At 59.6% G+C, this 13,438-nt stretch overlaps 1 protein-coding gene across 12 annotated transcripts in view; it reads right to left on the bottom strand.

Annotated features, from left to right (window-relative positions):
* The window catches only part of PITPNM2 (phosphatidylinositol transfer protein membrane associated 2), a 145,572-nt gene that overhangs the window by 7,448 nt on the left and 124,686 nt on the right, over positions 1–13,438 (bottom strand). For 5 of the 12 annotated variants that reach the window (XM_043557431.1, XM_043557428.1, XM_043557434.1 and 2 more), the window contains 12 exons: positions 11,815–12,132; positions 11,084–11,143; positions 10,719–10,814; positions 8,198–8,302; positions 7,911–7,981; positions 4,950–5,197; positions 4,363–4,552; positions 4,119–4,238; positions 3,304–3,521; positions 2,674–2,852; positions 1,449–1,619; positions 767–916 (listed from right to left, as the gene is read on the bottom strand). In XM_043557431.1, the coding sequence (XP_043413366.1) occupies positions 767–916; positions 1,449–1,619; positions 2,674–2,852; positions 3,304–3,521; positions 4,119–4,238; positions 4,363–4,552; positions 4,950–5,197; positions 7,911–7,981; positions 8,198–8,302; positions 10,719–10,814; positions 11,084–11,143; positions 11,815–12,132 (1,926 nt within the window). Of the gene's footprint in view, positions 1–766; positions 917–1,448; positions 1,620–2,673; positions 2,853–3,303; positions 3,522–4,118; positions 4,239–4,362; positions 4,553–4,949; positions 5,198–7,481; positions 7,655–7,910; positions 7,982–8,197; positions 8,303–10,718; positions 10,815–11,083; positions 11,144–11,814; positions 12,133–13,438 lie in introns of those variants that run through there. The other 7 variants (XM_043557433.1, XM_043557438.1, XM_043557432.1 and 4 more) reach the window with 4 other exon arrangements.

Here is a 13,438-nt window from a genome sequence, read left to right as displayed (position 1 = left end):
CAGGTAGGGAGGCAAGGCGGCCAGGCTCAAGCCCCCCCTGGCCACGCTTCTTACCCAATACACAGCTCCTGATCTCGTCCAGCCCTCCCAGCCTCCCGGGCTCTGCCCGGCCAGGTGTGACCCGTGGCCCCCTGCAGCTGGGTTTGAGGGGCACTTACAACAGGGGCCCGAGTGGTCTCCCAGGGGCACCCAATGCTGGGCACTGAGGATGAGGCAACACCCCTGCACATCTCCCGCATGGGCCACACTGAGCCAGCCCTGCGTGTGTGTCTGGGAACAGAGGCAGGTGCTGAGGGCTCATCTGGGCCCTGGGCTGAGGGCAGGGCAGAGCAGGGAGAGCGGGGCTCAGCTAGAGAACTCACATGCAGATGGGGACTCCCTCAGGGAAGGTAAGGAGTGGGACCCTGAGAATCAAACCCTCCCAGGACCAGAGGTTTCTCCTGGGGAGCAGGTGGGATGAGGCTCAAGGTTCCACCCCATCTCCTAGCTGCCCCCACCAGCCTCACAAATGGGAGACAGAACCCTTGGACTGACGCCCGTGCTAGGTGTCCCTGGGAGAGCCGGTCCCTCTCTGGGCTCCGAGGCTCCCAGGAGCCTAGGGAGGAAGGGCCGGGACCTGATCCTTAAGACTTGTCCTGTCTGGTCTCTGTGGGATGCCACTAGGGTCCCACAGGCTCCAAGTGGCCAAGGAGGGCACGGGAAAGCCCCTGGGGACCAGCAGTCAGCCAGCGAAGCAGACGCCACCACGAATGGGGGTGTTACACACACTCAGCACAGTCCGGGCTCGGGCGGGGCCCGTCTTGGCAGGTGAGCGCGGGAACGGGGATACTGGTTTCCAGGAAGCCGTCTCCTGGGGGGAGAGGGGCCAGGGGCCCACCCTCTAGGACCAGCTCGGGGTTTCTCTGCACTGTCTCAACTGGAGGCAGACGGGAGAGAACAGACGGGACAACAACAGACACTCTCGTGGGCAGTCCAGACGTGCTCCTCCCACAGACACGTGGGGCTCCTTCAAGACCAGGACGTGACAGGACACACTCGAGGGTGGGGCGGGGGGACGGGGCCCTCTCGGGGAGGGTTGGGAGCGGGCGATGGGCTGCCTTCACACACGTTCCCCGCTCAGACGCACCCTGCAGCCCCTTCCCATCCTGTGCCCCCTCGCCAGCCACTGCCACGATGGGTTCTCGCACGGTCCCTCCAGGTCCCCAGCTCTGTCTTGGGCAACAGGGTGGGAATCTGGGTCCCAGTCTGCCTCCTGGCACCTGGGGTGAGGCCCTGACCTGTGAGGCCACGTCGTCCCTCCCTGGCTGGGGTGTGTGGGGCTAATCCCCCCCGCCACCTGGTATACCGGGGACCCAGCTTCGGAGGAGCTCGGCGCAGGCTGTGACTTCCCACCCGGCAGGGGCCCCAGGAGCGCCCTGCCCAGGGCCCAGGCCCCCCGCGGGTCTCACCCAGCAGCGTGGAGCAGCCGTCCCCCAGCGGGTAGCGCTGGTAGCGGGGGATGCTGAAAGGCGGCAGGGCGTGGAACCTCCGCTCCAGCAGCGGCTCCAGGCGGGAGGCCGACGGGTCCGCGGGGTGGAAGAGGTTATAGACTTGCTGGCAGGCTGGCCGCAGCTGGAAAACTGGGGAGGGCAGGGGTGGGATCGCAGAGCCCTAAGGAGGCCGGGGTCCGCAGCACGAGGGGTGGGGGGTCCGGAAGCATCCAAAAGCATGTCTCTTGATTTGGAGTCTGACCGTTTATTAACCAGGTGTTCTTAAACTGAGCGGAGTGGATGCAGCCCTGGCTGTGAGGTGGGGCTGCTACTCCACGAGTAGATGTCTCACTTTTAAACACACACACACACACAGTTACAGGTGCTATATCGTCTTCGAGCTCCCCTCCACCCCCCATTTGACATAAAAATGTTGGCGTTCTTCATTCTAGCACTGCGAGTCCTACCCGACCCTTTAACGGCTGCAGCCCCCTCCATGGACAAACCGTTACAATGGTTCTGGTTTTCCCGATTACAGATAACGCTGCCATAATGTCACTGTTCCTAAGTCTCTGTCCACTTACGTATATATAAGCCAGCGCTTACTTGCTCTTGGGCAAGTGTCTACACCCTTCTGAGCCTCGGTTGACCCCTCTGTGACCTGGGGACGTAACACGAGCCCTGCAAGTCTCCTCTCCCGTAAGGATGTCAGGGCTCCCTGGCCACACTGGCTGACCCCTGGGGCATACAGTGCAGGGATCCTTGCTCTGACAGGCTGCTCGGCCAGTAAGTCACTCTTCCCTGTCCCTGCAGCCATGAGGAGGGGCTCTGGAGCAGCGTGCTTGCGGCCCTTCTGAAACTGGGAAGCCAGGCACCCAGGAGGATCTCTTCCTTAGGGGAAGATCTTGGGCCCCGGAGACTGGGTCCGTCCCTATCTGATCGCGGGGCAGCCCTTTCACTTCTGGACCTCAGCTCCCAGAGGTGCCTTGAAGACTAAACAGCAGGGGCCAGGGGCTGGAGGCTGGAGACTGAGCTGCTAGAGTAGGAGCAAAGGGGAGCAGCGAGCCTATGCTGGGGAGGGCAGAAATGAGGCAGGCTGATGCAGGAACGGGCCTGGGATGTGGCCATGGCCTTGTGACAGGGCTCCACTGAGACCCTCAACCCAGCTGATACACCCCCTGCCCTGCCCCTGCAGAGCTCTCACCATCCAGGGCAGGGATGACAGTCTTCCTCAAGGCCAGGACCAGCCCCAGCGGGCACCCGAACAGGAAGAGGTCTGCGATCTCGAAGTCAAACTTCCCCGCAGCCCCTGTGCCGTCCAGCATGGTGGAGCTGCTCGAGTGGCGGGAGCTGGGCTCGTTCCTCAGCACGCTGGCGTGGAGGCTGCAGACGGGGGGTGGGGTGGGGGGTGGCTCGTAAGGCGGCACCACAGCCCTTCCTTTCTCAGCGTTGGCTTGCCCTCAGTCTCCCAAAGGAAGCCCCCCAGGGGTCATCAGGCCCAAATGAGCCTCGACCCCTGTGTTGTCCTGCAGATGTGGCCATCTCTGGTGACAGCTGGTCCCAACCTCCCTAGGGATGCCACTGCCTTTGGAACAGCTGTCCCTGGTCAGTTTTGCCCCCTGACTGGGTTTCACCCCTGGACAAACTGTCCCCTTGGGCTCAAGATGGCCCTTGCTTGTACAAGACCCCAGAGGCACCCAACACTCACGTTGGCCAGCAGCCTGACCTGGTTGACAGCCTCAAACCTGAGGTGTCCCTCCCTCTTGGAGTCACCCCTCCTCACCAGGCCATGGGCCTCACAGTCTGACCCTTGGGTCCCACCGGCCCCACCCACCTGGACAGGAAGGCCTGGTGCTGCTGGATGGTGTCCAGCTCATAGGTGGACGAGTCACTCCTCTTTCGGGGCAACTGTCTTTTGGGGTCTTCGACACCATTGCTTCGGGGGATATCAATGTTGCTGCGGCTCAGGTGCCGGCTGCTCTCCAGGCCACCGCTGCCACTGCCGCCATGTGCCGCATTGACCAGGGTGCCCGGGGACAGCAGGTCAGTGTCCTGGAACAGCCCCATGCAGGCTCACTGCCCGGTGGCTGCTGGCCTGGGCCCTGCTTCAGTGTCCTCCCTCCTGACTCCGGGCCTATTGGCCACTGCCCAGCCAGCGTCTCACCCACGCCGGAGAGGAGAAAGCCCTGTCCCCTAGTCGTGCCACTGTCCCCCCAACCCACTGGCCAAGTCCCAGCAGCCTTCATTCCTGCCTGAACTGGCTACCCGGATCTTCATGATCTCCCACTGATCTCACCGCCTTGCCCGGCCCACCCAGGCCATTTGCTCCTGTACCCCAGGGACGTCGGATCCTCTCCCCTGTTGGGAAGTTCAGAGGAGCCGCCTGCCACACCTTCCAGGACCAGACCCCAGCTCCGCACGGTGCAGACCTTGCTTTGCACCTGCCGGAGCCTCATGTGCTCTAGGCTTGGTCCTGCTACAGCTGCTCACCTGCCCCGTGCACCCACCCCACCACCTCTGGGCACCTGTACTGGAAACCTCTGCCCTTCCCTTGCCTTTACTGCAGCCCTGGGGGATGTTTGGGGCTAAAGGGTGACACAGTTTCTATCCTGGGGTTCCCCTGCTCTGGGGGCCATGAGAAGCTGATACCTGCATGCTGGCCACGCTGCCCCGGCGGCTGCTGCTCTGACTCTCAGACACTGGCTGATTGCTGTAGCATAAGGCATCGAAGGCCAGGATGCCCCCGACGCAGTCCCCAATCAGGCAGATCTACAAGGGGAGAGGCCCCAGAGGCCTGAGTGCCCGCCCTGTTTGCTGGGGTGCCAGCCAGGGAGAGCCACCACCTCTTGCCCTGCAGGGTTTCTGTCTTCCCTTCCTTCATCCCACGACTCACCTGCCCGTTGAAGGTCATGCCCTCCTGGGACTTGATGAAGTCCCCGTAGGCAAGGTTGGCCCGCTGAATCACCGTGGCAATCGCCTCCTGGTACTGGGGTGAGGAGGTGGCCAGCAGGGGCAGGGCGGCCAGGGGGATGTGGTCCTGGCTGCTGGACAGACAGCCTTCATCGTGGCTGTAGGGGCTAAGGCTGGGGGAGGGGGCCCGGTCAGAAGAGAGCAGGAGGCCTCAGCTCGGCCCAGTGGGCCCCTCTCCCCGGCCAGGGCAGCAGGGCTGGGGCTGCCTGCCACCTAAGGGCCTCCGCTGTGACTCGGCAAACCTCACGGGGTCACTTGTGGGCCAGGCCTTGGAAGTTTGAGGCACAGGGCGGGGGAGTAAGGCCCTCTGTCCCAGAGGCGGGTCAGCGTCTTCCACGTCACAGACAGGGCAAGTGCTAGTCTCCTCTGTAAGCTCAGCCATCTGTACAGGTTTTGCCACCTCCAGACGGAAGGGGCTGGATGCCGAGTCTGGACATCTAGACGGGGGTCCTGACACTAGGGGAGAAGCCTGACCCTCAGGGCCAGGTGGTCTGGGGCCTATGCACTCACTTGGAGACGAGGGCAAAGGCATCAGAGCAGATGGGCGGGCAGGGCACCAGGCGGATGGCGAGGTGGCCCAGGGCGCTGGGGTAGTGCACACGCATGACGGTGTCGAACACGGTGGCGATGGTGTTGGCGTCGCCCTGCTTGGAGCTGGGGTCCCCGGCACCCGTGTCCAGGATGGTGCCTCCATGCAGCAGCAGGAGCAGCACGTGGATCTTGGAGGCTGGCGCAGCCAGGGGTGGGCTGACCTCGTCCTGTGCAGGTCAGTGGGGGGAGGGGGGCGTGGCATCAACTCCCTGCGGACTCAACCGCTTGCCGGGTCCTTGTCACCCCAGGAGGAGGCCCATCTGGCCCACTGTTCCCTCTGAGAACCCCGATTTCAGTTCCTGAGCTACAGGGCCTGGTGTTAGCCACCTCAACCCCTTCCCTGGGGGAGGCGGCGATGGCCCCTTTCTTCCTCCCCAAGAGCGGCCCTGCTCCCATCAGCCAGTCTGAACAAAAGCACAGACTCCGCTTCCTGTCAGGGGGCCCAGGCAGCAGTTTCTGGCCTTGGCGAGGAGGCACAGGCGCATCCCATGGGGGGGCCTCTGGAGCCCACCTGCCCTCCGTGTGTCTGTGCCCGGGAGGGCGGTGATCCTGGGCACTCAGCCGAGCCCTCCCCCATCTACACAGGGCCTCTCCTCCGTCCCCTGTGCTGTCATTCGCAGACTCTCTCCAAACATCTTAGAGCAGGGAGGGGATGCAGATGTGTCTGTCTGAGCACACCTAATTTGGGAGGGGTAACGATCCCACGTCTGGCTGGCCAGGCCTGCACGTGAGGTCAAAGTGAGACCTGAGACTGGTACACATCTGCATGGGGTATGGAACGATTCCGTTTAGAGAGGAGGTGGTGGTGGCGGCCCAGAGAGGTCAAGAGACATGTCTAATGTCACGGAGCGCATCAGTGCCAAGCTGGACTGGAATCCAAAGCTTCTGCCCCCGGTTCAGTGTTTTCCCTCCAATCCAGGCTGTGGCCCCATCACCAGGGACCTTTCCCCACCTTAACTTCTGATGTGCCACTGGAGGAGCCAGGGCCAGGGCCTGAGAGAGGCCACTGGGAGTACTTGCCATGCCCTTAGTATGCCTAGGTGTGTGGGGGACAAGGAGGAGGAACTGAAGAGAGAGGCCTATCCCTAAGGAACCTTGGAGACAGACCGAGGGCCTAAAGCCACCTGGAAGGCCCATATGGGGACAGCTGGCCCTGAAGTGGGCCACCGCGTGGAGTGTCGGGGGGCAGAGTAGGACCCAAGTGCCAACACAGAGCCCAGGCGAGGCATGGGCAATACAGGCAGTGGACCCAGGGGCTGGCGAGGCTGCCAGAAAATGGCAGGGTATGGGCTGGCCCAGGAGCCACTGAGCAGCAGATGACCTTGAGTGAAGGAGGAAGGCAGGCCGGTGGGTGGTATGGGGTCTGGAGCCACAGCAACACTGGGCTGCCTCATCTCCAAGAGGAGGCTGGTCATCGGCTGGCGGTGGGCCCCGGGGCCTGGGCAGGAACACCTGCCCAGCAGAGTTTCGGAGCGATTCCTGTCCCCATGTGAGGATTGCTCACCAGTGGCCCACCTGGCAGGAGTGAATTCACAGCCAGGGCAAGGCGGGGCCACCAGCTGCCCCGACCAGCAGCCCGGAGGGCTTACCAACACTGCCCGGTGAGTGGCTCAAGGAAGGAATGTCTTGCGGGCAACCTCACCACCACCCAGTCAGGGAGGGGGAGTCCAATGGCCCTGAGAAACCCAGGTCGGGCGGGGGTGGGCAGTGAGAGGCCTAGAGAATGCCTCCTGTGCCTATCTTCTGGGACCCGGCACCGGAGGCTGGGACTGTTCGGGGCCAATTGGAGATTCAGCTCTCCTCCCATTCATGTCTAATACTGGGGCACACCCCACCCCCACCAAGACTCGAACCCAGTAGGAACAGAGCCCACGAGAGGGAGAGTGTGGAGGCAGGCCTGGGAGCCGTGGGGCCAGCTCTGGAGAGCCATACCCCCTCCACAAGGCTGGGAGAGGGGAGTGGAGGCTCCGGTTTGGGGGCCATTGCAAGCAGAGGGATCTGACTTTGGATGGCCATGCCCCAGAATCGGTGCTGGGTTCCAACAAGCACACTGCATCCTGTGGCAGATCTAGAGCCCAAGGTCCCTTCTGCCCCTCCCGAGGGGCCGTCAGAGCTGCGCGTGCCCTAGGTGGGGAGGAGACTCTGCTTTATTTGCCATTAACCCCCAATTGGGAATCAACTCCCCTTGTCCCAGTTTGCCTTCTAGAAAAGCCCACTTTGACCTCAGAACCTCAAAGCAGAAAAGCCCAAGCTGGGGAGGGCAGTGTGGACGCTGCTCCTCTTTCCCCCCCGCACCCGGTCCAAACTCCCCAAGCGTCCCGAGTTCCCGGCTCTGTCTCCACCTTGGGCATCGTGGCTCCCGCGCCCCATGCAAACAGCTCTGACCGCCCACAGCTGGAAGAGGAGAAGGGGCCTGAGCTTCGTGCGAAGAACCCCCAAAGCGGACACAGGCACTCTACCAAGACAGCTTTATTGGACACTGGGAGCCCCACGTGGCCCCAGCAGGGCAGCGGCCACCAACCACATCACTTCTGCCTAGACAGCTTTTGCTTCCTTCCCTTCCATCTCATGTTCTTCAGCAAATGCAGAAAAGCTGGGCTCAAGGTGGGGATCTTATGTTTGGTCTGGAATTTACAAATTTCTCATTCCACTTTCCACAGGTGGAGCTGGGTCAAGGCCTTCCTTGGGGGCTGTCTGAAGGCCCTGTTGGTTCTCAGGGACGGCAGGGGAGGGAGGAAAGGAGGCCCCAGGCCTCTCTCTGATGGCACCTACGCCAGTGTGGATGTGAAGCCATGGGTGCCAAGTTCTCACAGGACAGGTCCTACAAGCTCACCCCCCTCCCCCTGCAGCCCTGGGGGCCCTCTGCCACCCGGCACCCACCTCGATGATGTTCAGCTGCTCCACACTGGAGGCCACCCTGAACTCGGGGGCACTCTGGCGGTACAGACCGTCTGCAACACAGAAGCAGTGGGTGCTGTGAGCGGAGGGGCAGCCGGGCAGCCCCAGGCCCACAGGACAGAGGCCGTGACCCTGACAAGCGGGGCCTTGGGTGTTCCCAACCCCCCCACCCCTCCATGCCCAGCACTGCTAAGGAGCTGGGGCAAAGAAGGGCTTGGCCCCTGCGGCCACCCTCCCCCAGGCCCTGTAGCCTCCCCAGACCAAGGTACCCTGTGTGTCCTCTGGCTCAGGGCTTTCAATTTTGTCCATGAGGTCATTGGAGTTCCATTTGGTGATGTCCTTGGGGAATATTTCCTCTGAATCGGACAGGTCCTCTGGGGAGGAGAGAGTGGGGCTTCAGCACCGACCCATTCTAAGGCAGGGACTGAGGGGCACCGGGAGGCCTGGCTGGGAGGTACAGGGGTAGGTGTGGCCACTGTGGGGGTTCCCATGCTCCTCTGGCCCGTACCCTCCATGCTGGCCTCTGCCCTCTCCCTCCTTAGCAGGATGAACACCTGACCAGCACCCGCAGGGCTTCTGCCTGACCTTTTCTCAAAATTGTGTAATGTTCACATAACATAAAATTCACCATCTGAACCATTTTAAAGTAGCATTTAGTCCATTCACAATGCTGTGTAACTGCCACCTCTATCTGGTTCCAGAACATTTCCACCTCCCCGAATGGAAGTCTTGTAGCCATTAGCAGTCACACCCCGTGCCCTGGCCCCTGGTGACCACCTGTCTAGTTTCTGTCTCCATGGATTTGCCTGTTTTGGACATTTCACATAACGGAATCACACAGGATGTGGCCTTTTGTGTCTGGCTTCTCTCACTGCGCATCATACTATCAAACTCCATCCACATTGTAGCAGGCATCAGTGTTTTGTTCTTTTTTGGGGCCCAGTTCTATTTCACAGTATAGATGGACCGCATCACGGTTTATTGCTTCTCTACTCATCAGCTAATGTTCCTGTTTTCAACATCTGCACGAATACAGCCCCGTGAGAGGTGCTGCTCTGAACACTTCCATCCATTTCTCTAGTTTCTGCTTTTCCGAGACCATCGGCCTGGGGACCACGGGGCTGGAGGCAGCTGTGCAGACGCTGGCTTGTACTGGTCACTCCTCTGGCCACACAGCGGGTCAGCAGGTGCTTCCCCGGCCACAGCTGCTCTGGCATCTCCTACTTTGCTGTCTCTTCTCCCTTCTGTTTTTGTTTTTTCATTTTTTTTTAAAGTTCCTACATTAGGGGCGCCTGGGTGGCTCAGTCGATTAAGCGTCTGACTTCAGCTCAGGTCACGATCTCACGGTTTGTGAGTTCGAGCCCCACGTCAGGGTCTGTGCCGACAGCTCAGAGCCTGGATCCTGCTTCGGATTCTGTGTCTCCCTCTCTCTGCCTCTCCTAGCTTGTGCTCTATGTGTCTCTCTCTCAAAAATAAATAAACATTTAAAAAAAATAAAGTTCCTACATTAGATGTGTATTTTCCTCTTGTCAGGGACTCACAGCCAGGAGAGGGTGCACCTCTTAGCTTGGCTGGGGTGGATGGGATGCCCCAGACACCTTTCTTCACCCTTGGGGAGGACCCAGGTACCAAGGGAGGCTCAGGAACCACCTGCCACCCTCTGCAGCTCCCCATCTTAGATCCCTCTTGCCTGGACACTGACACCCCTTCCCCCCCCCCCACCAAGTTTTCCCTCGAAGTCCAGCCAGTTAACTAAGATGCCATAACAGTCAGGTGGCTGCAGCGTGAGAGGGCTCTGGCCTGCCGCTGCCCTGCCTAGTGCCTGTGGGCAAGTTCCCCTCCCTTTCCGAGCCGGTGTCCCGCCTTGTAAATCACAAGCCGGGGAGAACTGTCTGCACAGACCTGTCTGCCGGTCGAGAGGAACGGCCAAGGTATGAAGCAAGTGAATGTTTAGCGCAGTTGACCCTTGAACACCACGGTGGGGGGAGAGGGGAGGGAGGGAGGGCTGGGACGCTGGCCCCCCGCAGAGTCAAAAATCCGTGTAAAACTTCTGACTCCCCAGAAACTTAACCACTAACAGCTTGCTGTTGACTGGAAGCCCGACCGGTGACATAAATAGTCGACTGACACACATTTTGTATGTCATATGTATTATATACCATATTCCTACAATAAACTAAGCTAGGTGGAAAAAAACCAATGTTGTTAAGAAAATCGTAAGGCAGAAAAAATACATTTACGGTACTGTATTTATTGGGGGAAAAAGCACGTGTGAGTGGACCTGGAGAGTTCAAACTCGTGTCGTTTGAAGGTTAAGCGTACCCGCACCTTCCCAGCACAGGTGGGTGATTCGTCAGGCCGTGTGCTCACTGTGTTGATTTGGGGATTAGTGGGAAAATGGGCACCTCACATATTTCCGGCTCATCGCAGTTTCTAAAGTTTCTACATTCGGTGTACTTGCATTTAACCAAGGCAAAAAACAAGGTCATTGCAAAAATTTAGAAAACTGTAAGATGTCATGCTTTGGTAAAGCTGCTTGTGGAAATAAACTCACATATGGAAAAAAGCCCCCGTCTGACTGTACAAATCCATTCTGAGGGGGGCGGTGCTCGAGAGAACAGTCCCTGCCTGCCAGGCCCAGCAGAGACATCCCGGCACGCGGCCAGGGTGAGACCCCAGACTCCCGGTGATTTCGTCTCATGCTCTGCCCCACTGCTGCTTCAGTCCACGCCTCCTGCTCCAACCCTGCCCAGATCCTCCCCCTCTGCCCCGGGAGGAGCCACCGCCTACCATGAGCGTCGAAGTACTCATCTTCCGAGCCTTCGTCCGAGTCCCGGGCGATGCTCTGCATCCTCCACTCGGAGATGCTGTGGCGGGAAGGGCTGGCTGGAAGGCAAAACCGCAGGCTGACCCACCACCCGGCTGGGTGAGGCCGGGCGGGCGGAAGGCAGGCGGAGGTGATGGGCCGGGAGGGCTCAGGAGAGAACGGAGGGAGAAATGAGGGGTGGGGTGACCCTGGCTCATTTTGGTGGAAGCTCCTGGAACTTTCAAGACGGCCCCGCCCAGCCCACCTGGCACAAAACAGGTGTGTCCCGGGGAGGACGAGGAAGGGGGAGGGTGTCAGGTATGAGGCCAGGACGCACAGTCGCACAGACCTGGGTCTGCTCCTGTGCCTTTGACCTGGGTCTTTCCGGGAGCGAGCCCCTTCAGTTCCCCTGCAGCAGAGCAGACAGATGGGGCTGCGGGGTGCTGTCGGCAAGTGAGCACATAAAAGGCATCGACACATATACATACACAGATGCCTTCAGCACATAGACGGCCAAGCCTGGTGTGGGGAAGCTGGACTCACAGAGGGGACTCCTGGCTCTACACAGGATAATCCTGGTTTCCCAAACAGCCACGGTGCTTTTGCAAAAATTCTCCCGAGAAAGGCCTCTCTCAGGATGTAAAGGCTTTCAGACTCCTTCAGCCTGGCTCCCACCACAGGAGCAGAGGCCCCTCCTGGCTGTGCTGACAGGTACCCACTAAGAACCCCCCCTCCTCCTGGGAAGCCCAGCTCCTCAGAGCTGCAGCCATCTGGGCCCCAGGAGAGGCTGGGAGCTGGGTTCCCACACGGCCAGCCTGTCTCACCGGGCCCTTGTAGGTGAGTCTGGGCCACCTGCTTTGTGTTGGGGGGAGGGGACAGACACCCTGGGCTCACTCTGAACTGGGGGGGGGGGGTTACCGGCAGAATGGTTCTGACCCCCCTCAGGCGTGGCCCACAAGGTCTGGGGGCAAGAGTCCCCGGGAGGAGCCAGAATTCTCTGACGGTGGGTGGCAAGGGGCTGCCCGGAGCGGGGGTGAGGGCTGTTGCCGGGGTGGTAAAAGGCGGAGCTACGGCGCTCACCTCCCCGCTTGGACGACCTCGAAGACTTGGAGGATGTGGACCACTGCTTTTTGAGACCCCGGCCCGCCAGGGGTTCCCCGCTGCCGCTGCTGCTGCTGCTGGGCTGGGCGGGCTCCCCAGCGACCTGGACCTGGATGGCTTCGTCCTTGGCCAGCTGCACAGCCTCCTCGTCATCCTCATTGAACCGGGCCATCTTGCGGGACAGCATGAGCTGTGCCTCCTTCTCCAGCTCCCGGATGTTCTCCATGTTGAGCCCGTACCATTCGTCCTGCCAGCACCAGGCCTGCCGGTGGGCCCTGACCATCACCTTCCGCAGGCCTGGTCCCGGGCAGCGGCAGGGGGAGGGGAGAGACAGGAGACACGGGCACTGTCAGCCCCCAGGGCCGGGCTCGGGGCTGGGAGGCAACCCAAGGTCATCCCCACCGTGTGGCCGTGGGTAAATCACTGCCCTCCCTACCCTGTGCCTCAGTCTCCCCATTTGCAAATGGCTCACAGATGACCTCACAAGCTCACGGTGGTTGTATAACTAGAGCAGGGGTGCCTCCTAAGGGAATGTGCCTGCTCAGAAGCCACACTGAATTTTGGGGGGATTCCTGCCCCAAGGGGAGGCGGAGGGGGGATTCCTGCCAGTTTTCTGTCTCGGTTGGTACCTATACACTTTTCCTGTCCAATTTCCACATGGAAATCAAGTTCCAGTTCCAAGTGGGTTGATCCTTTTTCTTATAAGTAGAACATATATACATATAAAATAAGACACAAAAGAAGATAAAGATACAGAAGAATATATCATGCGTGTAAAATCACGAAAGTAAGAGCTTTCAAGGTAGAAAAGATAATAAAAGAACTTTAGGGACAGAAGGCAGATGGGGGTTGCCTTGGGCTGGGGGTGGGAGTGGGGGTGACTGTGAACAGGAACCAAAGACTGAGGTGATGGAATGTTCTAGAACAGTGTGCACGACTCTGAATATACTGCCACTTATAGAACTGTCCTCTTGCAAGGGGTGAAGTGTATGGTGTGTAAAATTAGGCCTCAATAAAGCTCGTTAAGAAAACATTAAGAAGAAATAGAGCATCCTTACCCACACTACCCAGTGAGGGAGCAGACATGACCAGTAACAGGCAGCCCTTGGCTGGCCCTCCTGGACGCATTCCCCCCCTGCCCAGTCCAGCCTCAACTCTGTGTTTATTTGCTTTTCTTTCTGGTTGGAGCACACAGGTGTGTTTTTCTACACGATAGGTTGGGTTGGTTTGCACGTTATTGACATTTTTACATGTATGTGTCAAGCTGCAGGTATTTCCCTGCCGCCTGCTGTTTTGGGTGAGTTTCAGGTTCGTTGCTGCATGGGGTTTATTTGTTTGAAATACCACATTTCATTTATTCCTTCTTTTGCCATTGGGCCTTTGGCTCACTTTCATTGTTTGTCCACTTGGCTTTTACAAATCTGCTGCTCTGAACATTCTGGAATGTGTATAAGAGTTTCTCCAAGGGGCAAACCCGGGAGGGACATCACTGGGTCTCAAGGCATGCATCTTCCACTCTCCTACAGAAAGTAGAGCGGCTTTCCAAGTGGTCAACCCATGTCATGTCCTCAGGCAGCTCTATGGTGACCATTCCTCCTGGCTC

Source organism: Prionailurus bengalensis, chromosome D3 (assembly GCF_016509475.1).
Source record: "Prionailurus bengalensis isolate Pbe53 chromosome D3, Fcat_Pben_1.1_paternal_pri, whole genome shotgun sequence".
Taxonomy (NCBI): Eukaryota; Metazoa; Chordata; class Mammalia; order Carnivora; family Felidae; genus Prionailurus; species Prionailurus bengalensis.
Note: the sequence above shows the minus strand (reverse complement) of the source record. Positions and strands in the feature narration are given on the sequence as shown.